This window comes from Notolepis coatsorum (genome assembly GCF_963971535.1).
Source record: "Notolepis coatsorum genome assembly, chromosome: 4".
NCBI lineage: Eukaryota > Metazoa > Chordata > Actinopteri > Aulopiformes > Paralepididae > Notolepis > Notolepis coatsorum.
Window position 1 is genome coordinate 142,158,553 of NC_140168.1, and position 25,782 is coordinate 142,184,334.

The 25,782-nt window shown below is 41.5% G+C and overlaps 1 protein-coding gene across 1 annotated transcript in view; it reads left to right on the forward strand.

The window, feature by feature from the left end:
• trip6 (thyroid hormone receptor interactor 6) overlaps nucleotides 1–25,385 on the forward strand; it is a 63,461-nt gene extending 38,076 nt beyond the window's left edge. Inside the window, exons 8-11 of the mRNA XM_084312427.1 lie at nucleotides 15,267–15,436; nucleotides 15,805–15,983; nucleotides 19,465–19,585; nucleotides 25,133–25,385. Coding sequence (XP_084168553.1) covers nucleotides 15,267–15,436; nucleotides 15,805–15,983; nucleotides 19,465–19,585; nucleotides 25,133–25,264 — 602 coding nt within the window. The 3' untranslated portion in view covers nucleotides 25,265–25,385. The remainder of the gene's footprint in view (nucleotides 1–15,266; nucleotides 15,437–15,804; nucleotides 15,984–19,464; nucleotides 19,586–25,132) is intronic.
• The last annotated feature ends 397 nt before the right edge of the window (nucleotides 25,386–25,782 follow it).

Below are 25,782 nucleotides of genomic sequence, written 5' to 3' on the forward strand. Positions count from 1 at the left end.
GGTATACTATCTTCCCGAGCCCCAAGATGGCGATTTAACTCGATGCTGCTTAATAACAAGGAATTCATTACACAACTCAAAGAAGCTCTTATAGTATTCCTACGGGAGAATGCAAACTCGGTGCAAGACCCCAGAATAATATGGATGTCGGTAAAGGGAATGATCAAGGATTTCACTGATAGCTTTTCCTCCAAAATGCGCAAGAATCGATGCACAAAACTGGTTGAACTGGAAATGCTTTACTCAACGTTATTTAATTCTTTACAATACAACAACTCAACTCGACTAGAAAATCAAGTTAAGGTACTAAAAAAAGAGATCAATGCCATATACAGACAACAATCGGAAATACAAATACGTAGCACAAGACAACAGCAGTACTCCCAAGGTTCTAAACCTAGTCACCTATTAGCCATGCGATTAAGAATTAATGCAAAATTTGCAGATATAACTACCATTAGAGCACAACAAGTACTTGAAACAGACCCGGAAAAAATAAACGTGACATTCAAAGAATTCTACTCCAACTTATATAAATCAGAAACGACCTTCGATCAAAACAAAATGGACACATATCTTAATCAAATTATTCTCCCTAAACTTTCAGAGGATGACGCTAAACAGTTAGAAACACCGATCACACTAGAGGAACTCAAGAAGGCCATATCCGAAATGCAAAGTGGTAAGGCTCCTGGAAGAGACGGTATCCCACCAGAAATGTACCTCTCTTGTTGGGACATAATTGGACCCTTATTACTAAAATGATCTTATACTCAGTCAAGGAGGGGAACTTCCATAAGAACGACAATATTGCACTCATAACAGTCCATCTAAAAAAAGACAAAGACCCCACCGAGTGCGGTAGTTACAGACCCTTAAGCCTCCTCGGAACCGATATCAAACTGTACTCTAAGGTATTAGCCATCAGATTACAAAAGCATATGACGTCTTTAGTTCATCCGGACCAAACTGGCTTCATAAGAGGCCGCCTGATCACTGATAACATAAGACGAATACTGCACATACTAGATGCCGACAAGGACGACACCATACCTAAGGCGATGCTGTCCCTGGATGCAATGAAAGCTTTTGACAGGCTTGAATGGTCGTATCTATGGGCAGTATTAGAGAAGATGGGGTTAGGTAAAGGTTTCATTTATATGATTAAAGTAGTATACAAAGACCCATCGGCCATGATTACAACAGGTATAATCACCTCCGGAATCTTTCCGGTATCACGCTCAGCTAGACAGGGTTGCTCTCTTAGTCCCGGACTATTCGATCTATCATTAGAACCTTTAGCACAATATATAAGACAATCCCAATCCATAGAACCAATCGTAATCAAGGGCACACAACATAAAATTAGTTTATATGCGGACGACGTAATACTGTTCATGCAAAACCCCAACACCACACTGCCTCATCTGCTCAAGTTGATTGAGAACTTTGGAGATTTATCGGGATTCAAGATAAATTGGTCGAAGTCGGCTTTCCTTCCACTTAACGCCCCTGCAAAAAAAGATATAACCCTCCCAGGAGAGATACCTATTGTAAAACATTTTAGATGTTTGGGAGTGGAAATATTCCCCACCATAAGACAAACGGTGAAGCACAATTACACAAAAATCCAAAACAAAATCAAAGACGACCTTGATAGGTGGGCAAAACTTAAAAACTCGCACGGATATCAATAGTTAAGATGGACGTACTACCTAGAATCAACTTCTTCAGCTCAATGCTACCGTTACCCCCTCCAGAGGGTTACTGGAAAAGATTACACTCCTCCACATACAAATTTATTTGGAATAACAAACCACCACGTATAAAAAGATCCACCGCACAGAGAAATAAAGCAGACGGTGGCATGGCATTTCCAGATTTTTTCCACTATTTTAAGGCGTACACATTAAGACCATTGACAACATAGGGCGGCTAGGTGGTGTAGTGGTCTAAGGCACTCGCCACCAGTGTGGAGACGCTAGGATTCGCGTGTTCGAATCCAGCTCTCCACATTGTTTTTCAGTTTGGCTGGTCGTCCGCAGTAATACACATTGGCCGTATTACGGGGAGGGAAAAACTGAAGGGTGGGGATCGAACGTTGTGAACAAGCGACTCCTACAAGTCGGTTGGTGCGCCTGCGCAGTAGAATCAGGAAGTGTCGGGGGCAGCGTGAGCCTCCCACGCGTTACTCCTCGACACTGAGAGGTCGAGCTGCGCAGGTGAAAAGATGCGACTGCTGTTACCTCAAGTACCGGAGGGGACTTGTGCTATGTATGACTTAGTCCTCACTGCAGCCGGCTTGTGGGAGGCAAGAAACAGCGTTCGTGACAGGGGAGGGTTGAATTGGATGATACGAAATTGGGATGGGAGAAAATATAGAAAATGGGAGAAAAAGTGGATCAAAAAAAAAAAAAAGACCATTGACAACATGGTTTGATCCCCAAGCATTAGTATCCTGGAGAAAATTAGAAGAAAACATAGTAGCCCCACATAGACTGAAGGACATAGCATACACTAAACTGCCAATCAAGCTTTGCGAACGGAAATTTGGCCCCATAATTACTCATGCGATCCGGATATGGCGTGAAACACAAAAAAAATATCCTAACCCACATAAATGGCACAATCATACTCCCTTATTCAATAACAATGCACTCTTGATTGGAAAACGACCTATACGATTCCCTATATGGGAAAAGCAAGGCATACACTCATTAGGGGATGTTTTTAACAAACAGGGTTTCTGTAGTTATGAAGAAATACAGAAGAAATGTAATCTCACCAAGTCCACACATCTTTTTTACTTACAGTTATTGTTATGTTTGAAGACTCAAGGTGTTCCATTAACGAAACCAATTGAACACCACAGATACCACAAATTCTTCTATGAAAGAGAGACATCAAGAGGTTTTGTTTCAGATTTGTATCATCAATTACTAACGTCCTCATATGAAACCCTCCACCTAGACTCCGTCTGGAGGAGGGATATACCAGAACTGGAAAGTGATTTTGATTGGCAAGAAGCCTGGGCAAATGCAAATGTTCGACTCACATCAAGGAACCCGGACCATCAACAAATCAATCTTAACTATATTCACAGGACATACTTGACTCCTATAAGACTGAACAGAATGGGTCTTAAACAAGACTCCAAATGCTCTTTATGTACAAATGGGGACGAGGGGACATTTATGCACATGTACTGGGACTGCCCACCAGTTAAGATATTCTGGAAAGAGGTGACCCAGCAATTATCAAATCTCTTAACTTGGAATATACCTGTACACCCCTCTGTATTACTGCTGAATGATGTTTTTGAGTGTGCAGTACATCCACAGCTAAAGAGATTGGTTTTATCGGGTATCACAGTGGCTAAAAAGCTGATAGCATCACAATGGTTCCAACCGGAAAAAATTTGCCGAAAGGTCTGGATTATTACATATCTCGATGTGATCTATCAAGAAATATCTACAGCAAGAATTTTGGGTCTCAATGAATCCAAAATGACATTGTGGTTAGAAGTGGTGGAGAAAATAAAAGCTAGCATATAATGGTAATGTCTGGTTAGGAGCGAGGGAAAATGGATGGATTATCCAATGGGGGGTCCGGGAGGGGGGGGTACGAGCTGGAGCATATGTGTGTAGGTTTTTAGATAACAGGTATTAAGGGTATATCCTATATATGACAATTAACTCAAATGTGATTTCATTGGATGTGCACTGTCAACTAATGCTTGTATATCTTATCGTGTGTTGTCATGTTTGTTTGTTTGTTTGTTTGTTTAAAAAATAATAAAAAAAAAAAATACAAAAAAAAATAGAACGGACATAAAAAATACAGGCATGAGCGAGCATAGCAAGGTATGGTAAATCACAGTGTTTCACATTAGGATCTAGCATCCTAATAGGCTCTCTATTCAGTAATACAAATAATCAGTGTTTCACATTTGGAAAAATAGTCATCAGTAAGAAGTAAAAAGTGCGATAACCGACACATGAATTTGATAGGCAGTGTATAAGAGTAGGCAGGGTAAGAATAGTGCAGGTAAGTACAAGTTGTGTCAGGATATCCCTGATGTTTCCTCTTGCCACTAGGTGGTAGCAGATATCGATCAGTGAAATGCCTGTTTTGGGGTAGTTTGTTCCATAGTTTTGGGGCATAGTTGATAAAGGCTGCATTACCGATCCTCTTTTGACTGCTTCTGGGAGCCTCTAGTAGTCCAGCAGCTGATGATCGCAGTGTTCTTGCTGGTGTGTAATTTATTAGAGTGTTGGCGATGTAGCTAGGTCCCTGTCCATTTAGAGCTTTGTATGTAAGGAGAAGGACCTTAAAGTCAATTCTAAATGTTACAGGAAGCCAGTGTAAAGCAGCTAAGACTGGACTAATGTGCTCTCTCCTTTTGGTTCTAGTTAGCAGTCGGGCTGCAGAGTTTTGGATTAGCTGAAGCCTCTCTGTGGTTTTCTTAGGGAGACCTGTGAAAAGTGCATTACAGTAGTCTAATCGGCTAGATCTGAATGCATGAATTAGCTTCTCAGCATCGTTCTGATTAATAAATGGTCGTACTTTTGCTATATTTCTGAGATGGAAGAACGATGTTTTCGTCACTTTGCTAATATGAGAATTGAAGTTCAGTTCTGAATCTATGATAACCCCGAGACTAGTGACCTCAGATTTGATCCAAGGGGTTAGTCCCCCCAGGTTCTTTATTAATGTTTCTTTTTTAGTTTTGGAGCCGATAATTAGAATTTCAGTTTTGTTCTCGTTTAGTTTCAGGAAGTTCTTACTCATCCATTTATTTATTGCCAGTAAGCAGTCTGCAATGGAGCTAATCGCTGTATCATTTGGTTCAGCAGATATGTACAGTTGTGTATCATCCGCATAGCTATGGAAATCTACATTATGTTCTCTGATGATATCACCCAGAGGTAACATGTAAAGGGAGAAGAGTAAAGGACCTAAGCAACTCCCTTGTGCAACTCCATAGTTGTTACAAAGGGTCAGATTAAACCGAATATATATATTTATTACTTGAGATATATTGTATAGTATTTGTATATCGTCTGATATCCCTTGTATATTCTTTGTACATATACACGGAATATCCCTTTACCTAGTACAGGCCAGACCATAATATTCGTTCTCCTATTGGACAGCGATCCCCTAGGCGCCACGGCCATACCCCCAATGTCTAGTTCAAAGTCACCGCTAAGACATGTCTCAACATGCCCAGATTTGCGCAGTAATACGAGACAGAACTGAGGTTGGCACTAGATTATTCACCTTACGTATAAATACGTCGCAGGTGGATACAGCAGTAGTCTTGTCTTATCCTAAAACGTTCGTTCAGGGGGAGCTCCAGTAGCTCACCACGTACCGCGAGTGCTATTTCAGCGCCGTGGACAACCGTGCTCGTCACGGATCTGGGGCTGAGCGCGTTCGAATCCCGGACGGCAGCCGTGCCTTTCCCAGAGTGTCTTCCCCCCCATCTGAACCCTTTCAGCCTGCTTCTGTCGGTCGAACTTGACCAAGTATGAATGCGATGAAAAAGCAATAAACGCTAAAAGAACCAGCTGACTGGTCAAAGTTTAAAAAAACAAAAACGTTCGTTCAACGTATCGTTCGTTCCTTACTAGTAAAGCCTTCATCACGAGTCAACGACCAAGTGAAGTGAGCAACCGTGCATCTAAATAGAGCACTTAGAACCGCGTGCGAATAGGATAGTAAAAGTGTCAGAGCTTAGTGAAATAACGTCAAGTTCGACCTAGTTAATGTGAAGTACCGTGCACAGGAGAATCTACACCGGTGAATGCAGAGCCTTTTCCGGCTGGATTATATTGATTTGGTACTGTGGTTGCTGGAGCAGAGAACCGTCTACCCCGCTGCTGTGTGGGATCAACCCGTGAGGAGCATCACTCGAGCCCGTCTCTAGGAAGAGGCTGGCTGGCTTTCACCTATGCTGTCACGCATACTTGGATTATAGCTGCTGCTTTCGTCTGCCGATCAAGGGAGTAATGTACCGCCTCCCGTAGCTGGAGCTTATTGATTCCGCGTTGATCCAGACTTTTGCTCCCGAACATTCCTCTCCCCTGCTGGCTTACAACCGGAGGGAACCCCCCTAGTATCTCCAGCTGACCTACGAGTGTACCTTATATAATTCTTATGCTACAGGTGGTATTAATTATCCCCATCGTATTATGCTCATGGACTTAGGCTCTTTTTTTAAAACTTTGACCAGTCACCTGGTTCTTTTTAGCGTTTATCGCTTTTTCTTCGCATTCATACTTGGTCAAGTTCGACCGACAGATGCAGGCTGAAAGGGTTCAGATGGGGGGGAGAGACACTCTGGGAAAGGCACGGCTGCCGTCCGGGATTCGAACGCGCTCAGCCCCAGATCCGCGCGAGCGCGGTTGTCCACGGCGCTGAAATAGCACTCGCGGTACGTGGTGAGCTACTGGAGCTCCCCGGACTTACGCTCTTGACCTATTCATGCACATTCTTCGCCTTACAAGCACAACTCTAATTCTTAATAAATGTAAGATAATCTTGGTGCTCTTCTAATAAATATTATAAACAGTACTTTCTTGTTAAGCCGTGTTATTGTGTGGGTGTTCATCTCATATACATGTGTACTGTATGGCCAGTAGTAATGTACATAACGCAGTAGTGGTTTAATGATACCATACTTATTCAATACAGTCAGGGAATTGTACCCCTCAGTTACAATAGTTGTTGTCGTATATATCAGACATGTGATCTCCTAGTTTAACACCCTCTGATGTATGTTTTAAACCAGCCTAGCTCATGTTCTGAGAAACCGACATGGTTTTCAAGACGATCGATTAGAATATCGTGATCGATTGTATCAAATGCTGCACTGAGATCTAGCAGGATAAGGATGGAGATCTTATTCTCGTCAGAGTTTAGTCTGAGGTCACTGATTATTTTGGTGAGGGCAGTTTCAGTGCTATGATATTTTCTGAATCCCGACTGAAATTCTTCTAAGATGTTGTTTTCTTCAAGAAAGGAATTTATTTGAACTGAAACTATCTTTTCAAGTACTTTACTAATGAATGGTAGGTTGGATATTGGACGATAATTTGCCATTTCATTACTATCCAAGTTAGGTTTTTTTAGTAATGGCTTTACAACTGCTGTTTTAAAGGCATCTGGGAAAATACCAGTCCTAAGGGAAGTGTTTATGATATCTAGCACAGGGCTTGAAACACTATTAAACACCCGTTTGAAAAAAGCTGTAGGTATAGGGTCAATGTCTGAGGTGGAGGAGTTACATTCTGAGACAGTTTTGCAGAGTACATCTAATGTGATGCATGTGAAACTTCTCATGGTTACATTGCGCGGTTTGCCGCAATCAGCTTTATTTCCATCATGAGTAATGCTGGCCCTGATCAAGGTTATTTTGTTGTTAAAGAATAGTGCAAGTTCTTCACACTTAACCGTTGATGACTGAGGAGGTGTAGGGGCAGTGTTGAGTAGTACATTAATAGTGGAAAAAAGGATTCTGGAGTTTCCAGCATTTTCTGTAATGATTTTAGAGAAGTAATCTTTCCTTGCTAAGCGGATGGTTTTATTATAAGCAGTTAAAGCATCTTTGTATATATCACAGCATATGGTGGTTTTTGTTTTTCTCCATTTTCGCTCCGCTGCACGACATTTCCTTTTTTCTTTGTTGACCGTATTATAGTTCAACCAGGGCAAGGCTCTAGTTTTCTTCTTTTTCGTTTTTAATGGGGCGACAGAATTTATTATAGATGACATTGCATCATTGAGATTTTCTACCATTTCATTTAGAGAGCTGTCATGATTGTGTGGTTCATGTAGATCAATGAACTTTGATTCAGCCTTGTCGTTTAGGAGTCTCTTTTGAACTATGATTTCTTTTTTTGTTTTAGTAAGGGTTATTTGAGTATCAAAAAATATACAGTGATGGTCGGAGAGAGGTAATTCAGTTATTGAGATATTTGTTATGCTTAGCCCAGTTGTTGTTATAACTAAGTCTAGTGTATTCCCAAGCCTGTGAGTTGCATTTGTTATATGCTGTATTAGGTCAAAGCTATCCAGTAGATTTTTTTGTTCTATAGTTTTGGAGTCTGTTTTCTTATTAAATGGATGTTCAAGTCTCCATTTAGGATCACCTTATCATATCCGGTAACACATAGTGAGATCAGTTCAGAGAGCTCCTGTATAAATATTGGTGAGTGTCTAGGCGGGCGGTATATTGTGACGATAATAGTTGATTCTGTTTTGAGCTCAATGGCAAGATATTCCATCGACATGAACTCGCCTAGTTCTGTGATTCTAAACAAGAGTTTTGAGGAGAAGATTGCTGCAACTCCTCCGCCCCTTCTATTTTTTCTGGGTATTTGAAAAAAGTTATAGTCTGATGGACAAGCTTCTATCATTATTGATGTAGCTGTGTCATTATTTAGCCATGTCTCTACTAGGCAGATGCAATCTAAGTTATTTTCTTTAATCAGATCATTTACTAAGAATGTTTTATTATTCAGTGATCTGACATTTAGGAGTGCTAATTTTATTTGTTGGACTTCATTAGAGGAGGTCTGCTTTGGCTTGACCTTGATGGCCCTGAGGTTAATAGCAGGTAAACGCATTGATGGCGTATATTTTTCACCATGCCATTGGCTGGTTATGATTACCGGTATGTTTTGAGAGATGGCATGGCAATTGTGCTATACTGCAGCGTACTGACTGTACTGTGCTTTCGGGGACATTTGATCAGACGAGATGGCCTTGTGTGATATGGGGGGGGGGGGGGGGGAGAATGCCTTGTGCTGCTGCTGCACCTCGTGGCGAGATTGTGTCCTTCGTGATTATCTCTCGTGCTGGTATGAGTTTGATATTCTTGGAGGCCACTAATAATAATAATAATAATAACTTTATTTGTATAGCACTTTTCATACAGAGGTTGCAGTTCAAAGTGCTTCACAACAGTAAAAAATACAGGCATAAGCGGCATAGCTGTCAACATTTCGTTTTGAGAAAACGTGCACGTTTTAGCCCCGCCCCTTCTCCTGGCCCCGCCCCCTCAGCCCGCCCCCTCCAACCCGGCCCCGCCCCCTCCCAATGGAGCTGCCTCGTCGCTGCCATCTGCTGGTCAAAACCTGTATGTACCCAGCCATTTCGTTGTAGGGTAAACTTTTCCTACTTAGAGTGTAAATGCTATGTAAATTATGGTTTTGTTGAACATTTGTATTTCACAGGAGAGAAACTGTATTCAAAGAAAGCTATTAAAATAGTCTTTGAATCTAAATATACTTTCTTTGTGTTGATTTTACATTAATTCCATGATTTTACTCAAGTAAATATCTGTTACAAGCTTCGGTTTTATGTAGAAAAATGCTGTTTTTAATCTAGATTAATCTAGATTGATTACAGAAAATTGTGAGATTGATTAGTTAATTTTTTTTATCTATTGGCGGCGCTGGTGTATATATTATATATATATATATATATATATATATATATATATATATATATATATGTATATATATATGTGTATGTGTATATATGTAATGTGTGTATATATGTCAGAGAATCAGCCCCTTGCGTCCTTAGTGTAAAGCATATGACATGGTGTATGTTTGTTCATTGATGTGACAGTGTCTGGCAACATACTATTGTTCTTTTTATTTCTTTGTGTTTGTGATTTGTCTTCATGTGTTTGTGAAACTATAAAAGCAATCAATCAATGTATTACCATAGTGTCTTTATACCTTCATCACTGTAGCAGGCTACATATTAATACTACAACTCGTTAAAGCTATAAAAAAATACCTATGGTCATTAATTTAGCAGTGGGAATATTATTTTGGAACAGTGTGTGTCTACAGAGAAATGTGAGATAGAAAAAAAGCCAATGCGATTTTGTGTTTTTCCTCAATATCTCTGCAATGCCTGCGAGTTACCAGTAACTGTATTTGTCATACCATGACAATTCACGACAACTTTTAAAACGGATCAATTATTATTTATAAATCGCATTCAGGAAATTGGGCGTCAGAGTGAAGGAGGGGGACGCCGAGGCGCAGAGCAAACGGCTGTTCACCAAGACATTTACACATTCCTTCCTGCATCACATACACAGTAACTTTGTATTGTTTTATCCACAGAAGATTTGCAAACCCTTTGTTCCAGAGACAAAAGCCACAGAGTGGGCAATCAAGAGTCACTGGCTAAGTTGATTTGACACCCTCGGTGCCGCATCAGTCTCTCCCCTGAGCTCTGAGCAAATCCGCTCGCTGATCTGTTCTTATTCTTCTTCGGCTCGCAACCGTCTCCCGGTCTGACTTCCTGTGATAACGGTCTAATCTACACTGCTGCCACCTGTCGTCACGGAGGAGAATTGCACCCATTTTGTAAAAAATAAATAAATAATAATTAGTACAAAATACGTACCAATCCGTGCACCGTAAAGACGCCGTGCAGACGGTCGAAATACAGGAGAATCCCGGTAAAACCGTGCGTGTTGACAGCTATGATAAGCGGGCATAAAAAAGATAGACAGGTAGCAAGGTATGGCAAATCACAGTGTTTCACATTAGGATCTAGCATCCCAATAGGCTCTCCGCTTACAGTTTTCAGTAACACAAATAATAAAAATTGTTTAAAATGATTCAGTTTAAAAATAGTCTAAAAATTATAAAATAGAACGGACATAAAAAATACAGGCATGAGCGAGCATAGCAAGGTATGGTAAATCACGGTGTTTCACATTAGGATCTAGCATCTTAATAGGCTCTCTATTCAGTAATACCATTAATCACAGTGTTTCACATTTGGATCTAGCAAATAATAAAAGTAGTTTAAAATGATTCAGTTTAAAAATAGTAATCAGTAAAAAGTGCAATAACCGACACATGAATTTGATAGGCAGTGTATAAGAGTAGGCAGGGTAAGAATAGTGCAGGTAAATACAAGTTGTGTCAGGATATCCCTGATGTTTCCTCTTGCCACTAGGTGGTAGCAGATATCTATCAGTGAAATGCCTGAGTAAAGAGGTTTTAAGCTGTCTTTTAAAGATGTCTAGCGAGTTGGCTTCCCTGATGTTTTGGGGTAGTTTCTTCCATAGTTTTGGGGCATAGTTGATAAAGGCTGCATTACCGATCCTCTTTTGACTGCTTCTGGGAGCCTCTAGTAGTCCAGCAGCTGATGATCGCAGTGTTCTTGCTGGTGTGTAATTTATTAGTGGCGATGTAGCTAGGTCCCTGTCCATTTAGAGCTTTGTATGTAAGGAGAAGGACCTTAAAGTCGATTCTAAATGTTACAGGAAGCCAGTGTAAAGCAGCTAAAACTGGACTAATGTGCTCTCTCCTTTTGGTTCTAGTTAGCAGTCGGGCTGCAGAGTTTTGGATTAGCTGAAGCCTCTCTGTGGTTTTCTTAGGGAGACCTGTGAAAAGTGCATTACAGTAGTCTAACCGGCTAGATATTAATGCATGAATTAGCTTCTCAGCATCGTTCTGATTAATAAATGGTCGTACTTTTGCTATATTTCTGAGATGGAAGAACGATGTTTTCGTCACTTTGCTAATATGAGAATTGAAGTTCAGTTCTGAATCTATGATAACCCCAAGACTAGTGACCTCAGATTTGATCCAAGGGGTTAGTCCCCCCAGGTTCTTTATTAATGTTTCTTTTTTAGTTTTGGAGCCGATAATTAGAATTTCAGTTTTGTTCTCGTTTAGTTTCAGGAAGTTCTTACTCATCCATTTATTTATTGCCAGTAAGCAGTCTGTAATGGAGCTAATCGCTGTATCATTTGGTTCAGCAGATATGTACAGTTGTGTATCATCCGCATAGCTATGGAAATCTACATTATGTTCTCTGATGATATCACCCAGCGGTAACATGTAAAGGGAGAAGAGTAAAGGACCTAAGCAACTCCCTTGTGCAACTCCATAGTTGTTGTCGTATATATCAGACATGTGATCTCCTAGTTTAACATAGAATTTCCTCCCTCTGATGTATGTTTTAAACCAGCCCAGCACATGTTCTGAGAAACCGACATGGTTTTCAAGACGATCGATTAGAATATCGTGATCGATTGTATCAAATGCTGCACTGAGATCTAACAGGATAAGGATGGAGATCTTATTCTCGTCAGAGTTTAGTCTGAGGTCACTGATTATTTTGGTGAGGGCAGTTTCAGTGCTATGATATTTTCTGAATCCTGACTGAAATTATTCTAAGATGTTGTTTTCTTCAAGAAAGGAGTTTATTTGAACTGAAACTATATTTTCAAGTACTTTTACTAATGAATGAATGGTAGGTTGGATATTGGACGATAATTTGCCATTTCATTACTATTCAAGTTAGGTCTTTTTTAGTAATGGCTTTACAACTGCTGTTTTAAAGGCATCTGGGAAAATACCAGTCCTAAGGGAAGTGTTTATGATATCTAGCACAGGGCTTGAAACACTATTAAACACCCGTTTGAAGAAAGCTGTAGGTATAGGATCAATGTCTGAGGTGGAGGAGTTACATTCTGAGACAGTTTTTGCAGAGTACATCTAATGTGATGCATGTGAAACTTCTCATGGTTACATTGCACGGTTTGCATTAAGACATGACGCATGTTTGCTGCTAGAAGCCTCGAACCTAAGCGATTTGGGAAGAAGTCATTTCTTTGAAAACGTTCTGGGTTATTCCAGAAAACATTGAAGTTGTCGATGAATTTCAGGCCGTGTATAAGACATGCAGACCCTAACCATGAATTCAAATTTAGGAGTCGACTAAAGGCTTCTTGTCCTCTGCGAAAGCATGCAATTGGTCCACTGATGGACACATCAGTGTCTATGTACACAGACTGATGTTTGTCTAGTGTGTTCATTAAACGTGTGAAATCGTCTTTCAAAGTCTCTGTGCCAGTCTTCTTTCGCAGGATGTCAAACGATCCAGAGTGAATGACAATTTTTGTTATTCCCGGTCTGATGAGTGTTGGAAGTATTTCGGCCAGCTCTTTCACAGATGTATTGTCTAGACAGATATTTTCTGTGTTTGCCATCTCCACATACCTTGTTGTGGAATCTCCAATCAGTATGCAGTCTATTTTCTGTGTGAGGTTAGCATTTTTCTTTCCAACAGCTTTGGGGCCGTTTGTTTTTGGGCTAGGCCTAGCCTGCCGGTTCTTACCACAGTCCTGTGGCCTTGGTGAAGCCTCGCTAGCCTTCTCAATAGCCGGCATGTTAACGCTGGTCGCGTACCTTTGGCGTTGGCTACCGCAACGTTCTCCTCTGCGCATGGTAGTCTCTTTGCTGTTAGCCGTTAGCTCGGCCTGGGTCGTGTTTGCTAGCCGTGTCGCTCGTGGCTCTGTTTTCCTCGTCGTCTCGTCGTTAGCGTGTGCTCCGATGTGCCGGCTGTTAGCTTCGCTAGCATTAGCGTGAGCTCCGGCATACAAGCTGTTTGCTTCGCTAGTGTTAGCGTGAGCTCCGGTATTCCTGCTATTAGCGTTGTTAGCGTGAGCTCCGTTCCGCTCGCTGTTTGCTTCGCTAGCGTCATTAGCCACGCTTCTATGTCTCTTTGCTTTTGGTGTTGATATGCGTGTTTCCGAGAGTAGGTTGAAACTATTTCCTGGCGGTACCGGGGGCGAGGTAATAGTCGTGTTCCTGGTTCGTTTATTTCTCCTTTTATCCTTGACGGTGGTTCACTGCTTTGGTCTAGCTCCTTGCTTGTGCCAGGGACCGTCTTTTGGGTGGTGCTGTTCTGTAACTAGCCTAGGCCAGGTCTCAATCATGGTAGCGTTGGCTATATTTGTAGTAGCTTCAAAAATAGTCAATGATTCGCTCATCCTGTTGGATTTGGTGCAGGATAGTAACTCGAGCCTCCAGCTCTACAATCCTTTTACTCATCCTCATGCAGCTAGTACATTCTGCGGGAGAGCCGAGTCCCGGCATCTTCCCTTATTAATTGTCTTTTTAGGTTAGGCTAAACTGAAGCTAAGCTAGGTACTTAGCTGGTGATGGTGGGTCTTGTTTTCTTTCAGCCGGGGTCTTTATGAAGTATTCTCGCCTTTCATAAATATCTTCGCCTTCAGCAGTGCCTGATATAGTCCTTTGTGTGTAGCTGATAAGACGGAGATTTCTTCATCTCGCTGGTCCTCCCACGGAGAGAGCTCGCTACTCTCCTTTCGGTGAAGTACTGCGGTCATAAATCTAAATAAATAAATTCACAGTTCTGGAGAAGTACCATAGGAACTGGGAGTTAACATACAGAGTATTTAGAGTTGAAAGGGCTATAATAAATCATTAAGGTAGCGATAGGTAGAAAAACACGGAGCGACAGTGAAAAGCAGCTTGCATAGCAGAAGCAGGAAGTATATATAAACATAATAATAATAAACAATCACGGTGAAAATGCCGTCAGCGTCCTCTTACCGTTCGCCGATGAGACTGGAGGAAAAAGATCCCACTTATTTGACGTGGATCGCCTAGATCCATTTCCGGTTTGTATAATAATAATAAACGCCCAAATCATATCGATTCTTGAGTTATGGCAGCGATCCATATGTACGGACGTGTGTCTAGAGTCCCACAATATGTGAGTGCCGGACGCATTTCCCGGGTACACGGAGATCACCAGAGATCCATTTCCGGTTGTAACTCGCCTGATCACCACCAGGCGGCAGTATTGAAGCGTTGCAGAGTTGTGCAGGCTCCCACTGTATCAGCCGAGGCTGGGTGAGGGCATTCTGAATACCATGGCGAAAAAATTAAATATGATCTCAATAACGTCGTACGCCGTGGAATGGCAGAATTAGCATGACCTTGAAACACGTTTTATGACGTTTTTGGCGCAGGATGTGTTAACTACAACAAGCAATGCTGTTTGTTATTTAAGATGAGGTCGGACACTGACTTGTGCTCATTGTGCTGCTTTTATAAAGCCTCAAATGACGGCTTACAATATTTCATGAAACCAAAGTGTTTTGTTTGTCTAAGATTTAAAAAGGTTTAAACTTTACAGCACTGACAAAGTTGAACAAAGTGCTGTACAAGTCCCACAACATAAAAAAAAGAAAATAAGGTAAACATTTATAATTTTTTATTTTTTTTTATCTCGAAGCTTCGAATTAAAATCGAATCTCGGCCCCGAAGCTTCGAATTCAAAAAAATAATTCGAAGGTCAGCCCTAGTCGTCACACACTACAAGAAACATGCATTTGACCACGTTTTGTAAGATGTCTGCCGTCACATTGCTGACTCGTTTTTTCCGCCGTCTCCCTCCCTCAGGCCGCTGCGCTCGCTGCGGCGACAACGTGCTCGGGGACGGCAGCGGCTGCATCGCCATGGAGCAGGTGTTCCACGTGGAGTGCTTCACCTGCATCACCTGCCACGCCCGCCTGCGCGGACAGCCCTTCTACGCCCTGGACAAGAAGAGCTACTGTGAGAGCTGTTACATCGTGAGTGGAGACACACTGCGTCTGTCTGTCTGTCTGTCTGTCTGTCTGTCTGTCTGTCTGTCTGTCTGTCTGTCTGTCTGTCTGTCTGTCTGTCTGTCTGTCTGTCTGTCTGTCTGTCTGTCTGTCTGTCTTGTCTGTCTGTGTCCAAATGTATTTCCTGTTAACTATTTAAATGCAACAGGAAATACAAACATGGGTCCTTTTTAGAACGGTTTTGTTGTCACTTTGAAACCGTCTCTAGCTTTCAATGATCAGTAGCCACCATGACATCATCAGTAGAAAGCCTAAATATATTTTTTTAACATTGTACTCACCATCTCGCGGTTCTCCCCTCCGTTCCTCTCTGGGTTCCTCCCCCTCCTGCTCAGAGTACTCTAGAGCGCTGTTCCAAGTGCTCCAAACCCATCCTGGACCGTATCCTGCGAGCCATGGGCAAGGCCTACCACCCACGCTGCTTCACCTGCGTGGTGTGTAATTGCTGCCTCGACGGAGTACCTTTCACTGTGGACGCCACCTCCCAGATCCACTGCATAGAGGACTTCCACAGGTACATGCACGTTCCACACCACAAGCCATTTCATAAGAAATAGTGATGCACAATATAACGGCCGTTTTTTTACACATCGGTATCGGTCCGATATCAAAATAGGGCCGATATGGGCAGATAAAAAAATATATATATATAATATATATATATTTTTTATTAATCTTTTTTTTATTTATTTTTTTTATTTTTTTACATGTTTTGGCCTCAAATATTTTCAGAATATCAGTCATTTCTGAAAATAAGTTACAAAAGTAAAAAGAAACTGCGTTTTGGAAAATAGCTCTTTATTTGATTATCATAAATACAGGGATATCGACATCGGTAAATATCGGTATCGGCCAGAGAGGCAATATTAATATCGGTTATCGGTATCGGCCACAATTTTCACATCTGTGCATCACTAATAAGAAAGAAACAAAAATGAAACTGCCACACATTTAAAGGCTGAGATATGCTTCAATGTTGGCTGTTGCCGATATTTAACGCGTGGTAGGGATGTGCATCTCCATCACTGAGGCCGATGCGATGCGCATCTCGATACGGTGCCAACGATACGTTACATTTGAAGCACCGGGCGATGCGATACGATTCACCCCTGTTGAGATACGATTCGATACGATTTGATTCAACATAATGCGATACGATTCAACACGATGCAAAATAATGATACAATTTTATGGTATGACAGAGGATTTGGTTGTATTCCTTATATGCAGCTTATATTATTATTAAAAATTAAATAATCTACTGTAAGACAATTTATATAAAAACTCTTGGGTGCCTAAGACTAGGGCTGCAACGATTAGTCGACATAATCAACGACGTCGTTTATAAAAAATCGTTGACGAGAAATTGTTGCGTCGATTAGTCATTAAAAAAAATTATTTAATTTTTTTTTTTTTTTTTTTTTTTTTGCATTACCTATCTTTGTGAGAGTGGCTTCTCAGGGTTCCAGACAACATCATAACATGATGATCCCATAGCAAATTTTGGACATTGAAAACATTGTTCCCCTGCAGGAGATGATGATCAGACTAGACACACAATACATTACACACGCACTCCTGTCACTCACACACAGCGATCAGAGTAAGACACACACATACACACTCCTCTCACTCACACACAGCGATCAGAGTAAGACACACACACATACACACTCCTCTCACTCACACACAGCGATCAGAGTAAGACACACACACATTCACACTCCTCTCTCTCACACACCGCCATCAGAGTAAGACACACACACATTCACACTCCTCTCACTCACACACAGCGATCAGAGTAAGACACACACACATACACAAATTACACAGTACACACCTCTCACTCACACAGCGATCAGAGTAAGACACACACAAATTACACAGTACACACACTCCTCTCACTCACACAGCGATCAGAGTAAGACACACACACATACACACATACACACACGGACTCCTCTCACACACAGCAAACAAAAGACCTAGAAGTCTGTCTGATCTGACTCATCCCCCTCTCCCCTTACAGCTGTTCCACGTCACCCTCCTGGTCCTGGACCAAGTTACAGCCCTATCAGCCGCGGTGCTGGGGGCAGATGCTGCTAGTTATTTCTTTTTTATTATTATCTTTTTAGTTATTTAAAGTACACTTCCACTTTAATTTGTATTATTTAATTTATTTATCTTGTTATGAGTGATTGCTGTATTGTTCTTCAAATACATTTTCATTTAAAGTGGCTTAAGATCCAAATTCAAATGTTTCATGAGTCATTATTTTAATTTGCTATGGGATCATCATGTTATGATGTTGTTGTTTGGTCCTGACAAGAGTCTCAAAGTCTGGGGTGATGGTAGACAAGCAACTCTGAGGTCATGCTCAATGTCCAATCTGTTCCTCTGCTCTGTCTTCAGCTGGACCAGAGCTGAGAAGCCACTTTCACAAAGATAGGTAGTTTAAAAAAAAAAAAAAAAATGATATCCTTTTTTGTTTTTTGTTTTTTTTTGTTTACATAATTGGTTTTCGATTAGTCGACTAATCGAAAAAATAATCGACAGATTAGTCGACTACCAAATTAGTCACACACACAATGTATATACACACTACTGTGAGACAATAATAATCACACACAAAGGGATAATGGCTTATAGCAGACTTAATGATTTTATAATATTTCAGATAATGAAATCAACTATCCAGTTAGTATTTATATTGTAACGTTTGGCCACTTTAAATCATTGAACGTAGAGAGAGAGAGAGAGCGCATTTGAGTTTGAGCGTTCTGATGCTCCGTAGCTAACCACACCATGATGGCATTTTGTCAACAACACAGTTTGAACCTGGAGGAAGCGATATAAAGAAACAAATTGCCAATAAATGTGAAGTTATCTTTGAACCTGTTGTCAAACGTCATCAATATACCCCCCCCCCCCATTTCCTCACTAATGGAACTGGTGTTGCAGAGTCACGTTAGTTAGTTAGATACTGTAGTTTAGCGTTAGCTGAACGGCTAACTGGCTAACGTTAGCCAGCGGCTACTAACGTTAGCCAGTTGATCAATTCAATTCATGTCTCCTCCTCGACTTCCACTGTTTGTTGATAACGCTCGCCTTCTGTAGTAGCGAAGCAAAGATAGTATCTGCTGTGTGCAGTGCACTGCTGACAGAAGTGGATGAGAGGAAATTATATGAATGAATCGGTTTTGACCGATGCAAAGACGCTAACAACAGATGCATCGCGAGTTCAACCTGAATTCTAGCCGATGCGCACTTATTCTATCGGTGCACTTGCATCTTGAAAGTTTATGCCGGTGCACCGATGCGAATCGGTGAATCTTAACGTCACTAGCACGCGCTAGAGACTGACGTCAGTTCAACACGTGGGTTGCAGTACACCACCGAGGCTGTGCTGCCTTGTGTTGTACAAATGGCTATATATCTTCGGGACTTCCTCTGCCAGTCTTTCTTCGATTTGGTCCACGTTTGAGATGTAGTTAACCACGATCGATAATGGAACGCTCCGACTGAGCTCCCGAGATGATAAATGGTAAATACGGAGGTACGTCAGAGGAGCACGGACCAGCCCAGGGCAGCGGCCAATCACAGCTCTTCACTGTCCGCGTCATCTCGTGTCGATTTGATGCACAGTTAAATTTTTGCCAGCTGCATGTAGGCCTCGCCGGTAGACTTGGATTTGACTTCCGCAACCTGCGCAACCACTTTGACGTCTGAGTATAAAATATGCATAAGGCTTTAACCCCTTGCACTGTACCATCCCGCAAGCGCATTTAGCATTTGTTCATATCTACAGAAATAATTTTTTTTGCCTTTTTATCATTTGCTCCCATCCCCCAATTGAGTCATTATGCCAATTCCCTCGCCGGTCGTTGCGCTGCCCTTACCGGCGGTCTGGGGGAGGGTGTGGTTGAACGGGGGGGAATCAAAGTCAGGCTGGAGTTTGTAAACGTCCCTCCCGGTGCTTTTGGCCCCCCGAACAGGAAGTTCGCCCCGCGCTGCTCTGTGTGCGGCCAGGCCATCATGCCGGAGCCTGGCCAGGAGGAGACCGTCAGGATCGTGGCCCTGGACCGCAGCTTCCACGTCAACTGCTACGTCTGCGAGGTTAGATAACGCTGCACTTTTTGTTTGTTTACCTTTCCCAGATAACAACGTTGAGAAGCTCAATGTTATTGTCTAGGAACAAAGTCCCAGAGGGTTGAGATGATGATGAGCCATGTGACGTGTCGGCTGTTGAGACAGATGCTTGTGTTCTGGAGGCTATGTTGGGTCTCAGGGGAGCGGCCACACTGATCCATTAGGAAACAGATGAAACCGATGGAAGGTAATCGCTGTCCGTTAGTTTGCTTTTGAATTAACACTTTCGCGGCCACTTGGATCCGTCTAAAATCACTCTAGACGGCCAGCATTTCTAAACAGACTTGCATAGTCCGTGGGGCTGTTTGTAGAGCTAAATCTATACTTTATAGTATTGCTATCTGTCCATTCTTATTGTCAATTGACACCATAAACCGTCCCTTCAAAATGGCTTAAAGAAATATTTTTTTCATCAATACGTTCTCATTTTATAGCGTCTTGAATATAAGCGTTATAAGGGATTTGGACTAGTATATTTCCTGGAAGGCGAGATACAGGCCGCTAAGCTACTAACGTTAAATCCAATGGCATTTTGGATATACAGAAGCTACAGTTAAAACTCAAACTGCATATGATCGATATGATGGTCCACCATGAATCCATGAAAGGGGGGGGGGGGGACGTCGTTTCTGATTATTGATTACCAATAACCGCGTTAGCCTCAGTAGCCACATTCGCTGACCGGGTGGATGGCTATCATAACAAGCCCTGATCAGCATGTAATTTACGTGAAAAAGATCTTACCGTGGGCCGGTTGGATCCCCCAAAGGATTTCCCAGTTATCGGTCGCCATCTGGTAGATCGATATGTCCATTGGCTGATGATATATTCTTTTACTGCACACTGAAATCCGCGTCCCACAACATATTCCAAGCTACAGGCTATAGGCATCGCTTCATGTTAGCAGAAAACTACATTGGAGTTTCAGAAAAAACAAGACCACTTCTGCCACAGGGAACACTGCATTATCGAGATAGCGCCCCTAAGGATCTGGCCGGTAATGCACTTTTTCGAATTCAAAGAGTAGGGTACTTCTGCAGTGCTGCTCGGTGACATCGAGTAGGTTATTAAAATGGAATAAAAGCCAAAACAACCTTGCCACGGACATGTCCGTGGTTGGTCCTCAACCGTTGGATTCGAAACACAGATCTCCGTGGTCGGGCGCCATTGTGTTAAGAGAAACATAATCGTGAGTTTTTGAGAAACAACAGCTGCGACGTATCAAGTCAAGTGTTCCTTTATCAATCCCATTAGGGAAATTCAAGTGTCATAGCAGCATGGGCGGGGGGGGGGGGGGGTACAGGTAGGATAGGTAATAATAATATAATAATAATAATAAACTTTTATTTGTATAGCACCTTTCATACAGAAACTGCAGATCAAAGTGCTTCACAACAGAAAAAAGACAGGCATAAAATGAGCACATAAAGTGCAGACATATAAAATCAGTTTTTCACATTAGGATCCCAACAGGCCACCTTGTTTATGGTTTGATTCAGTTTTAAATAGACAATAATAAAAAGAGTAAGATAAAATAGACTGTAAAATAGTGCAATAGTGCAGTGCAATAAAATAGTATAATAGAATTTTTTTTTACAGTGAAATAAAATAGTTCTGGATTAGTTCAAAGCCTTTTTTTTTTTTTTTTTTTTTTTTTACTAAAATTTGTATTAACATTTATAGACATACAACACTTAGACACTACTTACAATGACATCAATAACATAACAATATACAAACATGGGCCCCTTGAATTTCTATAATACGGCTGCGTTCAGCCGCCCAGACCCCCATAAGAGGGGGACCCCTCCCGCCATCCACCCCTAGAAATAGGGCTCCCCCACATCCCAGGTCCGTCCCTCGTGGGGCCGAGCACTCAGGCTCAGTAGAGGAGCGAGGGGTCAAAGCCGTCTTTACCTTCTCTGTTTGGTATCCACAGTTTAAAACAGTCTTCCCTCCTGTTTTATACCCACTTTGAGTAAAATAATACTGTGCAATAAAATAAGAGATAAAGACATGGATACGTTTTTCAGCGTTGATTTATAAACGGCCGTACCTTAGCTATGTTTCTAAGGTAGTAATAATAGTAGAACAAATTGCAAGTAGTAATGATAATAGTGATAAGAGTAGTAGTGTACAGTAGTGCGTGGCAGGATTCAATCACACAGTAGTAATAGTCCAAAGTCCAAAGAAACCATAGTAACGCACTGCACCAGAGTCTGTGCAGTGTTTTAGGGCTGTCCCCGACTAAGGATTTGGATGGTCGACTATGATTGGCCAAAATTTGCTGTTAGTTGGTCGACAAAAAAAATTAAAAAGTATAAAAAATAAATAAAAAATTATCATTCCATTTGGGCTGTTGGGGATGCTTAATGTCTGAAGGAGTCGATTGAAGGCTTCTTGTCCTCTGCAAAAGCATGCAATTGGTCCACTGATGGATACATCTTGATATTTGTCTAGTCTAGTGTGTTCATTAGATGGGTGAAATCCTCTTTCAGTGCCTCTGTGCCTGTTTTCATAGGCAGTTAGCCTCTGGTATGCGTGCCATTAGCTAGGGCTGTACCGAATGCTTCGAAGCTTCGATCATAATGTTGACATTCGAATTCTAAATCAACATTTGAATTTTTTATTTTTTATTTAAAAAAAAATATTTTATTTTTATATTTTTTTATATTTTTTATATCGTTTTCAAGGAAAATATAAAGATTCCATGATAAAAGACATTTACTGGAATATTCTAGAATACACAAAAACGTTGTCATTTTTCGGCCTATTTATGAATAGTTTTCAAATAAACGCTAGATTATCGATAGTATATGTGTACGTATGCACGCTATAGACGCGAGCTGAAAAATGTATTCTCTTATTTCCTCATCAGCGATCACAGCCAAACAGCACATCACACATAGGGGACACGCTGATATCTCCACGAATACAGCTCCGATTACCCCAAGACTGGTAACATAGACTCCTTACCTTAGATCAGATGTTCTCCAAAAAGAGTATTCCAATTCCTGATCGCCATTCCAAATATCGATCACGCTTATTGATTGATTATTGGCTGCTGTAAATATATATTCCAGGCTGATTTCCGTCCCGCGAGCAGATCCCTCTTGAGCAGACTGCTCGCCAGCACAAGGAGCCAGTTGCCCCCCCCCCCCAGAGATCTACAGATCCCAGGTCTAAGCGACTGACCTGCAGTTACACAGGGATAGACGATAGGGGGTGCTTTTTTCCAATCTGAGCTCCTGTAGGGGCTGGTGTACCAACGGGAGACTCGGTTGATGAAATATGAATTCAGATCGCTAATAAAAAAAATAAAACAATATGTCGTCGTGGGCACTCAATGGGGGGGCTGATAAAACAAGATATGTCGTCCGTGGCACTGAAAGGGTTAAGAGTCAGATAGTCCTAACAGTCTTTATTATTAACAGTCAGATAGTCCTAACAGTGTTTATTATTAAGAGTCAGATAGTCCTAACAGTGTTTATTATTAACAGTCAGATAGTTCTAACAGTGTTTATTATTAAGTCAGATAGTCCTAACAGTTCTCAAGGTACAGGTACCGTTATGGGCAGGGTAATGGTAGAAAGACATAAATATTAGGGATGTCCCGATCGCCTTTTTTTGCTTCCGATCCCGATCATATGATTTTAAATATCTATCGATCCGATCGTTTCCGATCCGATCTTTCACATTAGTAATCAATTTTGACGCATTTTTGTCAGAAACTGGCAGAGTGAGACAAGCCCATCTGTTGCCTATAATAGGGCGCGAGAGCGGAGGCTTTTGTTATTACATTCACCCTGAGAAATGTGCTTCTGCTTCATATGAGAAATATTAAAAGTTTCAATATATGTTTGCACATTAGTATACATTCAGTGTTCGACTTACGTAATGGTCCATTCTGGTCTGAAACGCCGACGTAACGTTATCCTCCAGTTGAAAAGTTAGTCTGAAAACTTCGCCTCCAGCCTGCTGCTTCATGAGTTTTTCCTCCACGCGGAATCTCCTTCTTGCAAACATTGCAACTTGCTTGACTTTCTATTTTAAAATGCTTAGTTCCAAACCTCTGACATTAAGTCTAGCTGCTCAAGTCAGTGGATATTAACCGTGTTTCGGGAGCGACGTGTTGTTGTTGTGATGTGGTCGCGACTTGCGTGTAGCGTGTAGCGTCTAAATTAAAGGGAATGTTTGTTGCAACGGTGAAAATTAAAGGGGAATGTGTTTGTTGTGGATAATTATTCTGCTCTGTGTGACAATAAATACATTAATGATGATATATTATATGTAATTTAAAACCAAAACTAAGGCCTCCGTATGAGTTTAAGACGTGGACATGGTCATGTTTGTTGAATAAAATTTTTCTTTTTTTGACTGCCGATTTTTATTATTATTTTTTCCCGATCCCCGATACTCTGAAAAGCACGTGATCGACGCCGATTCCGATCACGTGATCGGATCGGGACATCCCTAATAAATATGGGCCATAAAATGTTATCTGAATATAAAAATCTGAGAAAAATATACAAATAAAACAAATGTAGACTGACAGACACAACGGATCAATGTGGCCGGGCCCCTAGGAGGCTGTTCAACATCACGACCCAGCCACGCTCAATTCATCCAGGGAGGATTGAAGAAAACATGTCTGAAAGTGTATGTCTGAAACGTGTACAATAATCACAGTGTACATGTACTCTTGTGAAGTAAAATAGACGAGAGAGAGATTGGAGACGGAGAGAGAGAGAGATTAGAGACGGAGAGAAAGAAAGAGAGACTGGAGACGGAGAGAGACAGAAAGATGGATTAGAGACAGAGAGAGAAAGAGATTAGAGATAGAGAGAGATTAGAGATGGAGAGAAAGAAAGAGATTGGAGACAGAGAGAGACAGAAAGATAGATTAGAGACACAGCAAGAGATAGATTAGAGACAGAGAGAGAGAAAGACAGATTAGAGACATAGAGAGAGAGAAAGAGATTAGAGACAGAAAGGAAGAGATTAGAGACAGAGAGAGAGAGAAAGACAGATTAGAGACAGAGAAAGGAAGAGATTAGAGACAGACAGAGAGAGAAAGCGAGATTAGAGACTGAAAAAGAGATTAGAGGGAGAGAGAGATTAGAGACAGAGAGACAGAAAGAGAGATTAGAGACAGAGAGAGAGAAAGAGAGATTAAGAGACGGAGAGAGAGAAAGAAAGAGATTAGAGACGAGAGAAAGAAAGATATTAGAGACAGACAGAGAGAGAAAGAGAGATTAAGAGACTGAAAGAGAGATTAGAGACGGAGAGAGAGATTAGAGACAGAAAGAGAGATTAGAGAAAGAGAGAGAGAAAGAAAGAGATTAGAGACGGAGAGAAAGAAAGAGATTAGAGACAGACGGAGAGAGAAAGTGAGATTAGAGACAGAAAGAGAGATTAGAGACGGAGAGGGAGGGGATGTAAAGGCTTTGGTTTTGGACAGGGAGATGAGAGCGCGAGTAACACTGAGCTGATGTAAGTGTGTGTGTTCCTCAGGAGTGTGGTCTCCTGCTGTCCTCGGAGGGAGAGGGCCGCGGCTGCTACCCGCTAGACGGTCACATCTTGTGCAAGAGCTGCAGCGCCCGCCGTATCCAGCACCTCTCTGCCAAGATCTCCACAGACTGCTGATCCTTTTGGGCTGCTCAACCAAGCCCCCCCCCCCCCCCCCAACACCCCTAGTGTCAGGAACCTCGATAGGATTTATCTTAAAGGTGCTGTAAGTCTACATGTTAAAAGAATAGCTCTACATTCCGACAGCCATCACTGATATAGAGTGTGTGATCAGTAACATGGGTCTCCCAGTCCCTCCACTCTGCAGTAAACACTATATATATCCTGGCATCCCGTTCTCACTTCATCCAATCAGGGGAGAGAACAAAAAAATTGTCTGTTTTAAGCTAAATATGTGCTTGAAACAAGTAAAATAATCTGCCAGCAAATATGCCTTGGCAAGATTTCTTGAAATAAGTAATGATATATAGGGTTCTCTCTCCTGATTGGATAAAGTGGGAAGGGGTATCAAAACATGTATTTTCTGCTTACTGCAGAGCGGAGGGACTCGGAGACTAGGGATGTCACGATCACATTTTTTTGCTCCCGATCTGATCCCGATCATGTGATTTTGAGTATCTACCGATACCGATCTT